The 15,305-nt window shown below is 41.9% G+C and overlaps 1 protein-coding gene across 1 annotated transcript in view; it reads left to right on the plus strand.

Moving 5' to 3' along the window:
• The window catches only part of DTX3L (deltex E3 ubiquitin ligase 3L), a 37,928-nt gene that overhangs the window by 6,902 nt on the left and 15,721 nt on the right, over window positions 1-15,305 (plus strand). Inside the window, exons 3-4 of the mRNA XM_063428695.1 lie at window positions 2,981-3,534; window positions 4,796-6,202. Of these exons, the coding sequence (XP_063284765.1) occupies window positions 2,981-3,534; window positions 4,796-6,202 (1,961 nt within the window). The remainder of the gene's footprint in view (window positions 1-2,980; window positions 3,535-4,795; window positions 6,203-15,305) is intronic.

The raw sequence follows: 15,305 nt of genomic DNA on the forward strand, positions 1-15,305 counted from the left end.
CACACACACTACATCCAAAACCCCAAACACTACAGCACCTATCCTTACACACACTATATCCCTATACCAACACACACTACAGCACCTATCATTACACACACACTATATCCCTATACCAACACACGTTACAGCACCTATCCATACACACACACACACTACATCCAAAACCCCAAACACTACAGCACCTATCCTTACACACACTCTATCCCTATACCAACACACACTACAGCACCTATCATTACACACACACTATATCCCTATACCAACACACACTACAACACCTATCCATACACACACACACACTACATCCAAATCCCCAAACACTACAGCACCTATCCTTACACACACACTATATCCCAATTCCAACACATACTACAGCACCTATCCTTACACACACACTATATCCCTATACAAACCCACACTACAGCACCTATCCTTACACACATATACAAACACACACTACAGCACCTATCCTTACACACACACTATATCCCTATACAAACACACACTACAACACTTATCCTTACACACACACACTATATCCCTATACCAACACACTACAGCACCTATCCTTACACACACACTATATCCCCATACCAACACACACTACAGCTTAGGAGTGTGTGTTGGTATAGGGATATAGTGTGTGTGTAACGATAGGTGCTGTAGTGTGTGTTGGTATAGGGATATAGTGTGTGTAAGGATAGGTCCTTACACACACACACACTATATCCCTATACCAACACACACTACAGCCCCTATCCTTACACACACACTATATCCCTATACAAACACACACTACAGCACCTATCCTTACACACACACTATATCCCTATACAAACACACACTACAGCAATTATCCTTACACATACTATATCCCTATACAAACACACACTACAGCACCTATCCTTACACACACACTATATCCCTATACCAACACACACTACAGCTCCTATCCTTACACACACACTATATCCCTATACCAACACACACTACAGCTCCTATCCTTACACACACACTATATCCCTATACCAACACACACTACAGCGCCTATCCTTACACACACACTATATCCCTATACAAACACACACTACAGCTCCTATCCTTACACACACACTATATCCCTATACCAACACACACTACAGCGCCTATCCTTACACACACACTATATCCCTATACAAACACACACTTCCATCAGAAGCCACGATCAGAATATGTATGATAGTTTTGCCGGGCCCTGGATCCTGTCCGGGAATACTTGTAGTAAATAAGCTTCAGGAATTGTGTTTTTTACCGAGGACCAGAATTGGTAAGGTACCGCCTTATTAAGAGTTTTTTTCTTGGATTTCCAATGATCTAAACATCTGGTGGCTCCATGTGTGTGTGATATAGCATTTTTTCAGTCTTCGGTGAAAGTCTTGTGAAGTTCTTTCTCCCAGTTTATCATGTAGGGAAGTTTGGCTGATGCTGGCACTGAGGCCAGTTGGTCGTAGCATAGTGAAAGTAGTTTCCAGGTGTGCTTCATAGTCAAGTGTAGTTTATTGAAGTTGGTGAGACAGAGGTGGTTTAGGGATGATAATCCCTTTTTTGGTTCAAATGTGTTTCATTTGAATGTATGTGAAACATTTTGTAAGAGGAAGATGGTATTTATCTCTTAGAGTAGGTAACAACCTTATACACACGTCTCATCTATGAGATGTTTCATTTGGTGAACCTCACATGAGATCCACTTAGTTAGGGTGAGATTACCCCTCAATAGACAAAGAGTGGACAGTAGACCACAAGGCAATAGCAGTATGTTACGGATTAAGGAGTGGACTTTAGCTGACCAAGTTTTTAGTGAGTGTGTGGTGGACGGTACCTATGAAAGCATTTGGGTTGTTGCTCTCGGTGTTGCTGCCATCAGTTGGAGGGATCCAAACAGGATTTTTCTATATTGAAGCCAAGTGGTGTGAAGGCAAGATAAGTTGTGAAAATTTGGTGGCATAGTAGTTTCTAATGCTGGGGATATCTCCCATTTTTACAGGTTGCCTGCATGTTTTACTGGAGATTTAAGGAGGCCATTTTTTTTCATATGTATGAGGGTAAGGCAGTTTAAAAGTCCTTTAACACTTTATCAAGAATTTGGATGGGTAAAATGCGGAAAAAGTATAGACTTAAAAGGCTTGACAAAGACCTTTTTGGGGTGGAAACGTTGCTGTTGTGGTTCCTAATAAAGTGCCTGTCTTGAACCAAGGAGTGCCTGGACCTCTATTACTCTATAGGCGGTATAGACATTCTCATCTTCTCCATCTTGAAAATGTGTTTTTGTTCCACGTTTCAACTGTTGTGTTTGACTTCTGCAACAGGTGGTCTAAATGAGAGCAGGTACGAGTGTTTCTATATTGTCTCTATAGGCATGTTCTAAAGACTGTTCTCCAATGGACCTGGTAATTCTCTTTCAGTAACTGCACTTGAGAACTTGAACATTTCGATAGGGAGGGTTGGTTTTTCTCCGTGTTGTTTTGGTAATATGAAACTGCTCTGTGTCTCGAAAGTGTCTTGAGAACAAATGGCAAGAATATATCAGTGGATTAGTAAGGCAGAGCAGGACGTCATCCACACACAGGGCCATCTTGTTTTCTACTTATATTGGCCAGTGTGTCTTTCTTTCCCAAAATGTCTGCTCATGGTATCTCTCTCTTAAAATGTCTCTCCATTCTGTCTCATTTCTCTAAATGTCTCCCGCGAGGGGCAGTGTGTGTGTGTCATGGAAAGAATGGTCTATGGAAGCCAAGTTCCTTTTTGGTGTTTTCTTATGTAGTGTCGAATGTTAGAAAGTGAAGATGAATCTTGAAACTGATATTTTTACTGAAAGAAAGTCTTGAGTGTATAAATAAATGTATTTATTTATAAAATATTTTACCAGGAAAGATACATTGAGATTTCTCTCGTTTTCAAGTATGTCCTGGGTCATATATATATGGTTGTGTTTTTGCAGATAAGGAGAATGTACTACGTAGAGGAAATCATTTAATTCCCATCAGGGACGGCTCCCTAAATGTTACGGTTGTCAATAAAAGCAATGTACAAGTAACCGATGAAATGGAACAAGAAGCAAGAAACACAGTCAAACAATCCACTATGAAAGAGTCACAAAACAAAACACTGAGTGATACACAATACAAAACACAGAGTGATACAAAATACAAAACACTGAGTGATACACAATACAACACACAGAGTGATACAAAATACAAAACACTGAGTGATTCACAAAACAAAACACAGAGTGATACACAATACAAAACACAGAATGATACAAAATACAACACACAGAGTGATATACAAAACAAAACACTGAGTGATTCACAATACAACACACAGAGTGGTATACAAAACAAAACACTGAGTGATACACAATACAAAATGGAGGTAGAGTCGCAGTACACAATGGAAAGTGATCTGAATAATGGAGACACAACCCACAAGGCTTCCACCAAAGACCACGGAGAAGCCTCAGCACGTGCCCCCTGGCAGAGCAGCTCCAAAGAGGTAAGGGGCAGTTCGCTGCTCTTTCAGGGCATATTACATGGCATATTATAAGATTTACACATTTTCCAAATAGAATTCAACTGTATTTTGTGCATTTTAGACAACTGTTTGTGTTAGGTACTAATAGTTTTATAGTCTGGATACAATTAGACAGAAGATATTCAGCCCTGGTGAGTGAATATTCCATCATAGTGAGTGGATATTCAGTCGTGGTGAGTGGGTATTCGGCCCTGGTGAGTGGATAGTCAGTCCTTGTGAGTGGGTAGTCAGCACTGGTGAGTGGGCAGTCAGTTCTGGTAAATGTGGATAGTACATCCTGGTGAGTGGGTAGTCAGTTCTGGTAAATGTGGATAGTACATCCTGGTGAGTGGGTAGTCAGTTCTGGTAAATGTGGATAGTACATCCTGGTGAGTGGGTAGTCAGTTCTGGTGAGTGAATAGTCAGCCCTTATCAATAGTGGCTGCGTGACTAATATTTGCGGCCACTTAGTAGTAAATTAAATAGCACAATGTAAAGCTCAGTAGAGATTATAGAAATGTCTGTCATACACCAACCCTCACCTAACTCAGACTCCATGCAAGGAGTACTTTAAATGCTGCCAAACACAGTGTACCTCCCAGACAGGCTGACTGACTTACGGGGGCGAGACCATCAGCAAGTTCCTCTCTTCCATTCATACATTAAGATGTGTATTAATCATAGCAAAGCTAACAATAGATTGCTTCCCTAATTACACTGCGATTGACTTTTAAATGAGATGTCATGCTGCAGGAGAGCTGCTGTCCTTACCCGGAGGTCACGCAGTAGGAGGAGCTTTGTAGTGCTGTGTCATATTTAGGCCTGGCCAGTAAAATAGGTCTTTTTTGGAGGCATCGATTAAAATTTGGGTAGTGCTAAAGATTTTAAGGTAGAGAAACTTTAAGGGAGATGTCTATAGGCTTGGTGGAAAACAAATATCAAAGGGCAGAAGACTATAGGTCACAAGAAACGTTTGTAGATTAACCCACGGTTTGTGGTTGGTACGTGCATGCAGTTATCAGATTTCTGTGCTGTGCAGCATGGTGGGTCCAGGCCACCACTATTGATTGGTGTATACCTGATCCATCTGTTGAGACTCAGTCTCTGACTGGTTTCTCACGTTTGTTAATTTGAGAATGAGGACGGGTTAACACAAATCAGAGAATTGGGATGGTTAGAGTTTGCATTGCTATAATTTCTTCTCATTTCCTTCTTATTGTGATTTTTTAAATTTATTTTTTAGTTTTTCACTAGTGTGTCAGCAGAATTGGACACGAGTTTGGTCAGCCAGGAGCAGATACACAAAGCTCTCGCCGAGTGTCCATCACTCCGGATCACCAATCAATCTCCTGGGAAAATCACAGTGACTGGATCTTACATCGACATGGAAAAATGTTACAACTATTTACAAGAACAAATAGGAGGCAGAGAAAATAGCCCTCCACGGCGACAGGGAGAGACTATGTTTCTTTCAACACAGCTATATGAATATTTCAGAGTCATTTACTCCGAAGAAATAGAACGAATAAAACATGTGTGTAAAGTGGACTTTAAACACAAGCATGAACCGAATAATAATACCAGTTTAATCTTTGAGCCCCGAGGTTCGGATTCCGATACTGAGAAAGCCAAGCAGCAGTTTACTGATATAATTCAAAAGATAACATCTGATTGGGCTCAAAAGGAAGTAAATCTCTCACCCCAAAGAATCCCCGGTGTAAAAGATATTGAACGGTGTGTCAGGGAACATTTCAGTAAAACGTTTGTGATTGTAGATGAAAAAAAAGTGGTCTTACGTGGCCCAGAAAAGGAAATTTTAGATGCGAAGAGATTCGTTGAAGAAGGCCATATTAATTCCACCCTGTCTCCAAGATCCATGACGATCTTACACAATGACACTGCAGCTAATCTGAAAGTAAATGCCAGGCATCTAAATATCATAAAAAAGCTGAAACATAGAGAAATTCAAGAAATTAAGGAGAAATATAATGTAAGGATAGAAGAGAGCCCTGTAGGTGCTGATATCCAATTGAAATTCAGAACAGTGAATGGACTTCCTGACCTTGGACCTCATGCTTCCCAGATGTTCCTGAGTTTATTGCAGAGGACAATCACTAACACCACAAGGAAGGACATCAGTGTGACACCTGGCATGGAAGACAGACATTCTAGTGTGTTTGCTAAAAGTCTTCAGCCAGAAAAACCCGGAATAACTAATAAAAACGATGGGCAAATTGCCAGCCAGGTATCAGTCACTGGAAATGCTGTCAATCCCTCACTAAAGCCTGATGGCGGCCGCGCAAGAGCTGATAACTCAGCAAACTTGAAGGAACCTATGGATACCAGCGAGTCCTCAGCCTCTGCTACTAATAAGGACTCAGATTCCAAGGATGACACATGCCCTATATGTCTAGATACATTCACTGACAAAGAAATACTGGAAAAATGCAAACATGCGTTCTGCAAGACGTGTCTGCAACAAAGCATGGCGCATAAACCCGTCTGCCCAATCTGCAACGTTTCGTATGGGGTCATTATCGGGAGCCAGCCGAAGGGCACGATGACACATAATGTAATATATCTTAAACTGCCTGGATTCACCTGCCAAACCATCCAAATTAATTATTCTTTCAACAACGGCATCCAGGGGGTAAGTGACATCCCCTGCCTTTTTTATGGCTCAAAATTATCAAATCGATTTACTTTATATAAGTAAAACGATTCAGTCTAAACACCACAATTATGGGATATCCTAATCCTCTGTTACGGCTTTTCTTGGATAAACTAAAAATAGAAAATCTAGCCCTCGTTCCCAAACAAATGAATCTACGTTTATCAGTCATATTGGTCTGTAATGTTCCATCTTTGTGAGATCTTTGTTCGGTTTTTGGTATTGGAATTATATTTGCTTTCAGCTTTCCACTAGGGAAATTTGAAGTGTTGCTGGCTTGGTTAAATGGTGAGATAAGATATCTTGGAATTTCACTCTTAAATGCCTTGAAGAATGTTCTACTACATCCATCTGGGCCGGTGTTTTCTGTTTGTCTAGTTTATCAATTGCTGAGAATAATTTATTTATTTAGAAAGGTATGTTATTATTAGATCTATTTCATTTATTGTTTGTCAAATTTGTCTAAGAATGTTTCTATGTCTCATGAGAATGTTAAAGATTATACACGTCATGGTAGTATTTAGTAAAGGTGTGGCCAATACCTTTAGGGACAGATAGGTCTTATTATTATCAAGTATCTCATAGATTCTTTATTTGCAAATTATCTTCTTAATTTGTTTGTTAGTATCTTATCTGCTGTGTTGTTCCCTGTCTGCTTTAGAATCTCCTGATTTCTGCTGATCGTTTCCATATTAAGATCGTTTGCTTGTTTTTTTAGAGTTTCAATTCCAACAAAATTATCTTTCGATGGATTTTCTTTGTTGATATTTTCCAAATTATACAAAGAAATAAGCAAGTTTGACAGGTTAGCCGCTTTGTTTTTTTTATTAAGCAATTGAACTTGTCTTGATGAAATAGCCTTACGTGACATACTTGTAAGCCTGCCAGAGTACCAAACCAGAATCTACAGAATTTTTGTTTTCAATAAAAAATTATTCTAAAGCATGTCAGACTAATCCCACCGTGCTCACTGTACCTAGTGGGGTATCAGCTACACCTCACTGGCGAGGCCAAAAAGAACAATTGTCTGGAGTTGCTGTATCTCTCGTGCAGAGGAAACTTGCTGGCATTTCTGTTTTGGACTCCCCTTACGGGTGGGATCAGTCTGATATGCTTCACATATGTTCCCTCTGTAATGGCACAAGTGAGCAAAAACTATTTTGAGACGTGAGCGGGGATTTACATAAGGGCAAGCTACTGAGTTTCTCTAAGCTTTTGTCCGTTCTCATATTCTTTGTTTTTGCTTCAATACATTTTTAATTCTTTTAGATTCTAAGTATTATGTAAGATGTTATGGTTGATTCTCCAGTCAGACATGGTTTTGTTTACCAAGTTGTCTTTAATATCCTTTTGGCTCTAATCTCCCTAACTAGTGGTTCCAGTGACAGAATATATGGGAGGAGAGATAGAGGGCACCCCTGCCTTGTTCCGTTTTTAATTTGGAACCAGTGAGATTAAACACCTGACCCTACCACTCTTCCTGTTGGCATGGAATATAAGGCCATTATAGCCTGAATAATTCTGCCATTAATCCCAAAAGCCTTCAAGATCTCTCTTATGAAATCCCAGCTAACTCTGTCAAAGCCTTCTCTGCATCTAATGACAGTGTCAACTGGGACATCTGTCTTTTCTATGCATCTTCGTATAAGCTCATTAGACTGCTAATATGGTATGAAGAGGCTCTCCCATTAATAAAACCTACCTGATCGGTATGAACCATATCTTTTACCGTATATACTCGAGTATAAGCCGAGTTTTTCAGCACATTTTTTGTGCTGAAAAACCCCAACTCGGCTTATACTCGAGTCAGTGTCTGTATTATGGCAATTTACATTGCCATAATACAGACTGGGGGCTGTGGGGGCTGCAGAGCGTTTACTTACCTCTCCTGCAGCTCCTTTCAGCTCCCTTCTCCTCCGCGCCGGTCCGTTCAGCACCTCTGTCAGCTCCCAGTGTAAGTCTCACGAGAGCTGCGGGGTCATAATGCGGCCGCGAGACTTACTCTGGGACTTGCTGAGGGAGCTGACCGGACCGGCGCGGAGGAGGAGGGAGCTGACAGGAGCTGCAGGAGAGGTAAGTAACGGCTCTGCCAGCCCCCTCCCCCCCCACTGAACTGCCAATGCCACTGGACCACCAGGGAAGGAGAGCCCCCCTCCCTGCCATGTATCAAGCAGGGAGGGGGGACGAAAAAAATAAATATAATAATAAAATATTAAAAATAATAATTTTAAAAAATAACAATATAACAAAAAAATTGAAATAATAATTAATAAACTAAATAATAATAGAACAAAAAAATGATTAAAATAATAATTAATAAAATAACAGTAATCAAAATGCCCACCCCCCACCAACACATACACAAACACACACTGCATCACACACACTCACACTTCATTCATATACACACACTGCATTCATATACACACACTGCATTCATACACACACTGCACTCATACACACACACTGCATTCATGCACACACTGCACTCATACACACACCCTGCACTCATACACACACACTGCACTCATACACACACACTGCACTCACACTGCACTCATACACACACACACTGCACACATACACACACACTGCATTCATACGCACACACTGCATTCATACGCACACACTGCATTCATACACACACACACTGCATTCATTATATGCACACACTGTAAATAAATATTTAATTAATATAATTTTTTTACGATCTAATTTTATTTAGAAATTTACCAGTAGCTGCTGCATTAGTCTTATACTTGAGTCAATAAGTTTTCCCAGTTTTTTGGGGTAAAATTAGGGGCCTCGGCTTTTATTCGGGTCGGCTTATACTCGAGTATATACGGTATATTATTTTTGTGCCTATGGGCATTTATTACACAATTATAATGCTTTCCTAGATAAGCATCATGTTTATGCTTGCTTTTTTCCCAGTGTGTTTCTTGGAGAAAACATATGTCTATTTTTTTCCTTTTTTTAGTAAGTTCCTCAACATTGTACACTTGGTGGTAGAGTGGAAACCCTGAGCATCCAAATAAAGAAACAACTAAGAGAAATATCAATCTATAACCTTTATAATTCTCCATGGCTTCTAAACAAATACAGACACTGTAGCGGAGAGGTAGTATAATCCACAGGGTCTCCGCTGGTAGACAGGAAAAGCAGGTAATAATCCAAGTAGGCAGATACAGCATGCAATAATCCAGGTAGCGTTATAAGAATCCTTCCCTCGCAAGAACTAGACGACACATAGGCTGGGAGTCAACTGAGCTTTTAATTAATCACAGGTCACAGTATTTATGGGATTCCCCATGCAAGGGGTTTCCCTACTGACATTTCAGGGGTTGTACAGTAGGGGACTACATGGGGAACTGAATAACCTGAACATTTCTCCCATCATGCACTGCTGCACAAGAGGGATACTCCCACTAGTATATACAGTTAAGTGGATTATCCCTCCGTGCAGCAGAACTGACAATTTACATTAAAACCCATAACTTTTACATTATTTGTTATATTTAAACGAATGGACGTTCGGTAGATAGCTGGGGTCTCAGCGCACATTTCGTGAAAGTACCGCTCAGATCCCAGCTGAAATAACCGAACGCCGCATGAAATACACATTACATTTAAGTTCACTTCAAACTACCGATTGAACATATGGGAACAATCTACTGAAGGACCGTTGTTACGGTTGCCTCCAGGCTGGCTGGAAGTTGGACCGTAGAAAGGATGCTCCTAGCGCTCACCAAAGGACCATCAGCACCGTTGACACCATAACTACTGCGTAGCCACCATAAGTACTGCAGACTCCACGAACCACCACTGCTGGGCTGGTATCTTGCCGTCTGCTCTGCGCCCTGGACCTACGACCAGGCTCCAGGTTCCAGTAGATGAACCTCTTCCTTCTGTAGAGCGAAGCAGGATCAGGAACAAGAGCTCTTACAGTAGCTAAGGGAGTATGAAGAGCATAGCAATCCCTGTAGTGATTATAGCTGTCCCCTACAAACATGAGTCAAGGCTGCAAGTTAGAGGGTCAGAAGAGGTCTGAGGTGCTGGAACACCCAGCCTGGTTTTTATTACCATTTTGTAAATACAGGACCACCCACAGGGAGGGACAAAACAACCAATCATACACGTACATCATTAAACCACTCCCAGTAATTACACACAAAATCCTCCCTTCTGTCTGTGATATAATTATGGTTTAACATAATTATCACAGACAGTAAAAATACAGTTTTCACCCATACACTGTAACTTTAAAACCATACATTCAATCTCCATAAATTACAGATTTAAACTCAGCATACATCAAACATAAACACTTCCAAAAATCATACAAATCCCTCCAGCGGATCAAAAGTTAAGTGGAAGTCCTTTATGACCGACCGCAAGCACAATTTCCTGCCCAAAACAGTTCCATAGATTTGGGCTGTGCGGTCGGTCAATTTCATGCAGAAAAACGACTAAGTCCCATTTCGAACGGGACTTAGTCTCTGGAGCTGAAAGTTCAGTATGGAAGAAGGTAAGGGTCAGCGGTGTTCATGTATTTGCGCATCCGATTTTAGTTCCACAGAATCTTTAGCATACACCGCTGACCGCGCTCGAATGAACAAAGATGGCTGCCGCCACGTGTTCGACTGTCGAATGGCGGCCACCCAGCGGTCGGCAATTAACCTGCAGTAACCTCACAGCCTGGGAGGTAAATTGCCTGCACACTTTAACTTCTGGGAGGTCTGCCTGTGTGGTACTTGGTTCAGTAAGCCCCATTTACTGAACCAAGAGGGAGAAAGCCAGGAACAAGTTATTTTACAGGTCTGGGGACATAGTCTTAAAGGGGCATTGTTCACCAAAGTCAAAAGATGTCCCCAGACGGTTCTTAAAGGGCCATACACACCCAATAAAAGTCCATAAGATTTCAGGGGCACAATCTTCCAGGGGCCATAGTCATGAGGAAGGAGGCTGGCAAATAGGCTTCTCCACAATCCAGGGAAGCAGGGCAATTTTCCATTTAAAGGGCCAGTTACAAATAGCAGTTTGTAACAACCGTGACCCCCGAACGGCTTGGAAGTCCAGCGGTATTCGTGCCGTCAAGTAGCCGATTTTAGTTCCAGGCGCTCGACGACCAAATACCGCTGGGCTAACAAAGGATCCAAGATGGCCGACCGCCGCATGGTCGGTAGCCGAACGGCGGCCACCCTGAATCCTTCTAATTACCGATTGAAACACTGTTGCAATCCTTAATGGGAGCCACACGACCTCCTGTGTGTGGTCTCCCTTCGGTAGTTTGCTTGTTTCACGAACAGTGTTGAAATTCACTGTTCGTGAAACGATTTGCAGGAAGGCTGGCGGCTTTCATGCCACCAGCATACGAACGCCATTGTTCGCAAGAACCACACTACATACACTTGGTTCTTAAAGACATGCATCCACACTTGTAACACAATACAGTAAATACAGTTTAAAGTGGCTGGATTTGCCACAGATATCTTTTATATACACTCAAAAACATATTAAATAAACATTCAAAACACTAAACATACAAGACACCATTGTCAGAGGACTAATGGCGAGCCTCTTGCCTTGTGACTATGCCCCCTGGGCTGTATTACCCTTCAAAAGCTCTGTTTGGGCTTATTGGGCCTTAAACTACTCTTTCTGCCCCTTTAAGTTATGTGGGAGCAGTTCTGAAACTTTAAATTGGCACTTCGAATACAGCCATTTTAATTCAGCCGAACACGGTCGGTGGTGTTTTGCCGTTGAGTTCAAGGAACTAAAATCGGATACTCGACGGCATGAACACGGCTGAAGTTTTACCTTCCCTGGAACTATCACATTCGAACGGTGTTCGACTATTTGAACTCCACGTTAAAATGGGCTATTTGCACGAACTGCGCCCGTTCGTGCATTCTATGTGAAATAGACCGACTGCACAGCCCAAATCTATGGAACTCTTTTGGGCAGGAAAGCCATGCTGGCGGTAGGTCAAATAGGACTTCCATCTATCTTTTGAAACACTAGACCAAATTGTATGATTTTTGAATATGTTTGTATATTGATTATGCTGGTTCAGAATATGTAACCTTTATGGAAATTGCATGTATAGTTGGAAAGTTATGAATATTGGGTAAAACTGTATATTTTCTGCCTGTGATAATTGAGGTAACCCATTGTGTTCAGTAATTATATCACAGGCAGAAGGGAGGATTTTTGTGCCTTAACTGGGAGTGTCTGACTGTACTGTTTTGATTGGCTGATGTAACTGCATGTCCTGTGTACCAAAAGGTCCACGTGGGTGGTAACCTTGTGGGAAAACCTGTATTAAAAAAAAGTCCTTTGGTGCTCATTAAACAGACCTACTTGACCCTTTCTTGAAGCCTTGGCTCATGCTTGGGGGAGGGGATAACTACACTCTGGGGATTGCTATAATCACACTATACTCCCCAGGGTAAGCTCATGTAAGAGCTGTTCTTGTTCCTACTACGCTCTCTGGAGGAAGAGAGGTCTACCCACTGGAAGCTGGATCCTGGCCTTGGGTCCAGGGTGGGTGAAGGACGGCGAGACCCCGGCGCAGCTGCATCGCTGGAAGAGGGGTCTGCAGTACTGATGGTGTCTGGTTGAGTGCTTGGAGTCATCGGCAAGCACTAGGAGCATCGTTTGGCGGAGGTACTCGGTCGGAGTGCCAGCGGTCCGTCACAAATGTGAACCACTATTCACGTTTACTGTATCTTGTGATTATTATAAACTTGAATTCCAATTTAGATTATGAGAGAGAAAGAAAGGACGATGTGCATATATCATTCTCGCCTTCCCCTCCCTTCTCTCTTCGTTTATTGTGTAAATCAATGATAATTAATTTATATGATTTTGTGAATTCTGAGCTACGTGTAGACATTGAATTACATTAATTCATTTTCATTCAGCTTGTGCAAAATCATCAAAACCTTCATTCTAATTTCTAAAAGCTGTACTAACGGTGTCTAGTATCATCGTGAGTTACGATTTCAGTAGAAACGCAAGGGAAGAACAAACAAAGGAAACACCCCATATAATTCTGTAGTGTGTTTTCTAAATTGTGGTCATTCTTATTTTGAATGTACTACTTCCTGTCACGATAGTGACCCCTTCTCACAGAGTGTAACCTAAAATAGAACGTATACCGGACCTTAGAATGGCCGGACTAACGTTTAGAGTAGTCAAAAGAAATAGCCAGACATCAAGGGAGTACGGAAGACGGATAAATGATAACCAAGCCAAAGTACGGGGAACCAGAGAGTAGAGAAGTCAATAAGGAAAGCCAAAAGTCAATAACCAGGAAAGAATCAATAGATTAGCTTGAGAGCACTAGAGGAACCAACAAGAACCACACTAGGGCGCCTTACAACTGTCAGGGATGCCCTTTTATAGTGTGGGGTATATTGCTTTAAAACCACGCCCCCAAAAGGTACGGGGGCGTGGCTGCGTACGAGTTACGTCGGCATTTACTTGCCGGCTACGGCGCACATATTATAAAAAAACGAGCGGTGTGAGCGGCCGGTGTCAGAAGGGCTGTGCCGCTCACCGGAAGAGGATGCCTTTCTGCACGGGTCCGAGGAGGAAAGGTAAGGTATCATTACAGTAACCCCCCCCCCCCCCCTCTAGAACTGCCCCCAGGGCGGGCAGAACGCCTCCTTTCAAATAAACGAACCAGGCGAGGGGTGTGAACATCAGATGTGTCCACCCATGAACGCTCTTCGGGACCGTAACCCTTCCAATCCAAGAGATATTGAAGTTTCCCTCTAGAAACACGAGAATCTAAAATGGACTTTACCTCGTATTCGTTTTGCTCCTCAACAACAGCAGGAAGAGGTGTTGAGGGTCTTTGAGTAAAACGATTACATATTAAAGGTTTGAGAAGGGAAACATGAACTGAATTAGGTATCTTATGGTAGATGGCAAACGCAGACTTGGAATGGTCCAATAAAACGTGGTGCAAACTTCATGGACGGGACCTTAAGTTTTATGTTACGAGTACTCAGCCATACCCTATCTCCGACCATAAATGTGGGGGCAGCCTTTCGATGCCTGTTCGCATTAGTTTTTTGAATCTTGGCCCTTTGAATCAAAATATGTTTAACCCCCAACCAAGTCTCCTTCATATTCCGGACAGTGTTGTCAACACTTGGCACTCCCGTAGAAGAAAAATAACTTGAAAGGGTAGTAGGGTTAAAACCATAATTGATTAAAAAAAAGTGGCTATGTTGAGTAGATTCGTGCACTTGATGGTTGTGGGCAAATTCCGCCCATGGTAGCAACTCAACCCAATCATCTTGATGAACTGAAGTAAAACAGCGGATATACTGTTCTAGACATTGATTCATCCTTTCTGTAACCCCATTAGATTGGGGATGGTAGGAAGATGAAAGGTTAAGGTTTATACCTAATTGTTTACAAAATGCTTTCCAGAAGCGTGAAACAAATTGCGGGCCCCTTGTCGGAAACAATATCTTGGGGTATACCATGTAAACGGACAACCTCCTTTATAAACACAGAAGCCAGTTCGGAAGAAGAAGGCAATTTGATAAGTGGGACCAGATGGGACATTTTAGAGAATCTGTCTATAATAGTCAGCATGACGCTGTGATTCCTGGAACGAGGCAGGTCCACTACAAAATCCAGGGCAATACTCAACCACGGTGTATCTGGAATAGGCAATGGCATGAGAAGACCAAAAGGTCGGCCTTTGGGAGATTTAGTCGAGGAACAGATACTACATGCAAGAACGAATTCACGAACATCCTTCTTGTATGAAGGCCACCAGAACTGTTCTTCAAGCAACGATTCATTTTTTTTGTATTCCTGGATGCCCTGCCAATTTGGAATCATGCATAAGGTATAGGACTCTATTCCGATAGGCTAAGGGAACGTACAATTTACCTTGGGGAACAGTCAATGAAGTCCGAACCTGGAATTTAGAAAGTTTTTCCATCAACCCCGAAGAGATTTTAGCATGTACAGTGGCTACTATGCGATCAGTAGGGATTACGGAGGACAAGACGTCTTTGGGGAGTGATAAGTGTTCATATTGGCGGGATAGGGC

Source organism: Pelobates fuscus, chromosome 8 (assembly GCF_036172605.1).
Source record: "Pelobates fuscus isolate aPelFus1 chromosome 8, aPelFus1.pri, whole genome shotgun sequence".
NCBI lineage: Eukaryota > Metazoa > Chordata > Amphibia > Anura > Pelobatidae > Pelobates > Pelobates fuscus.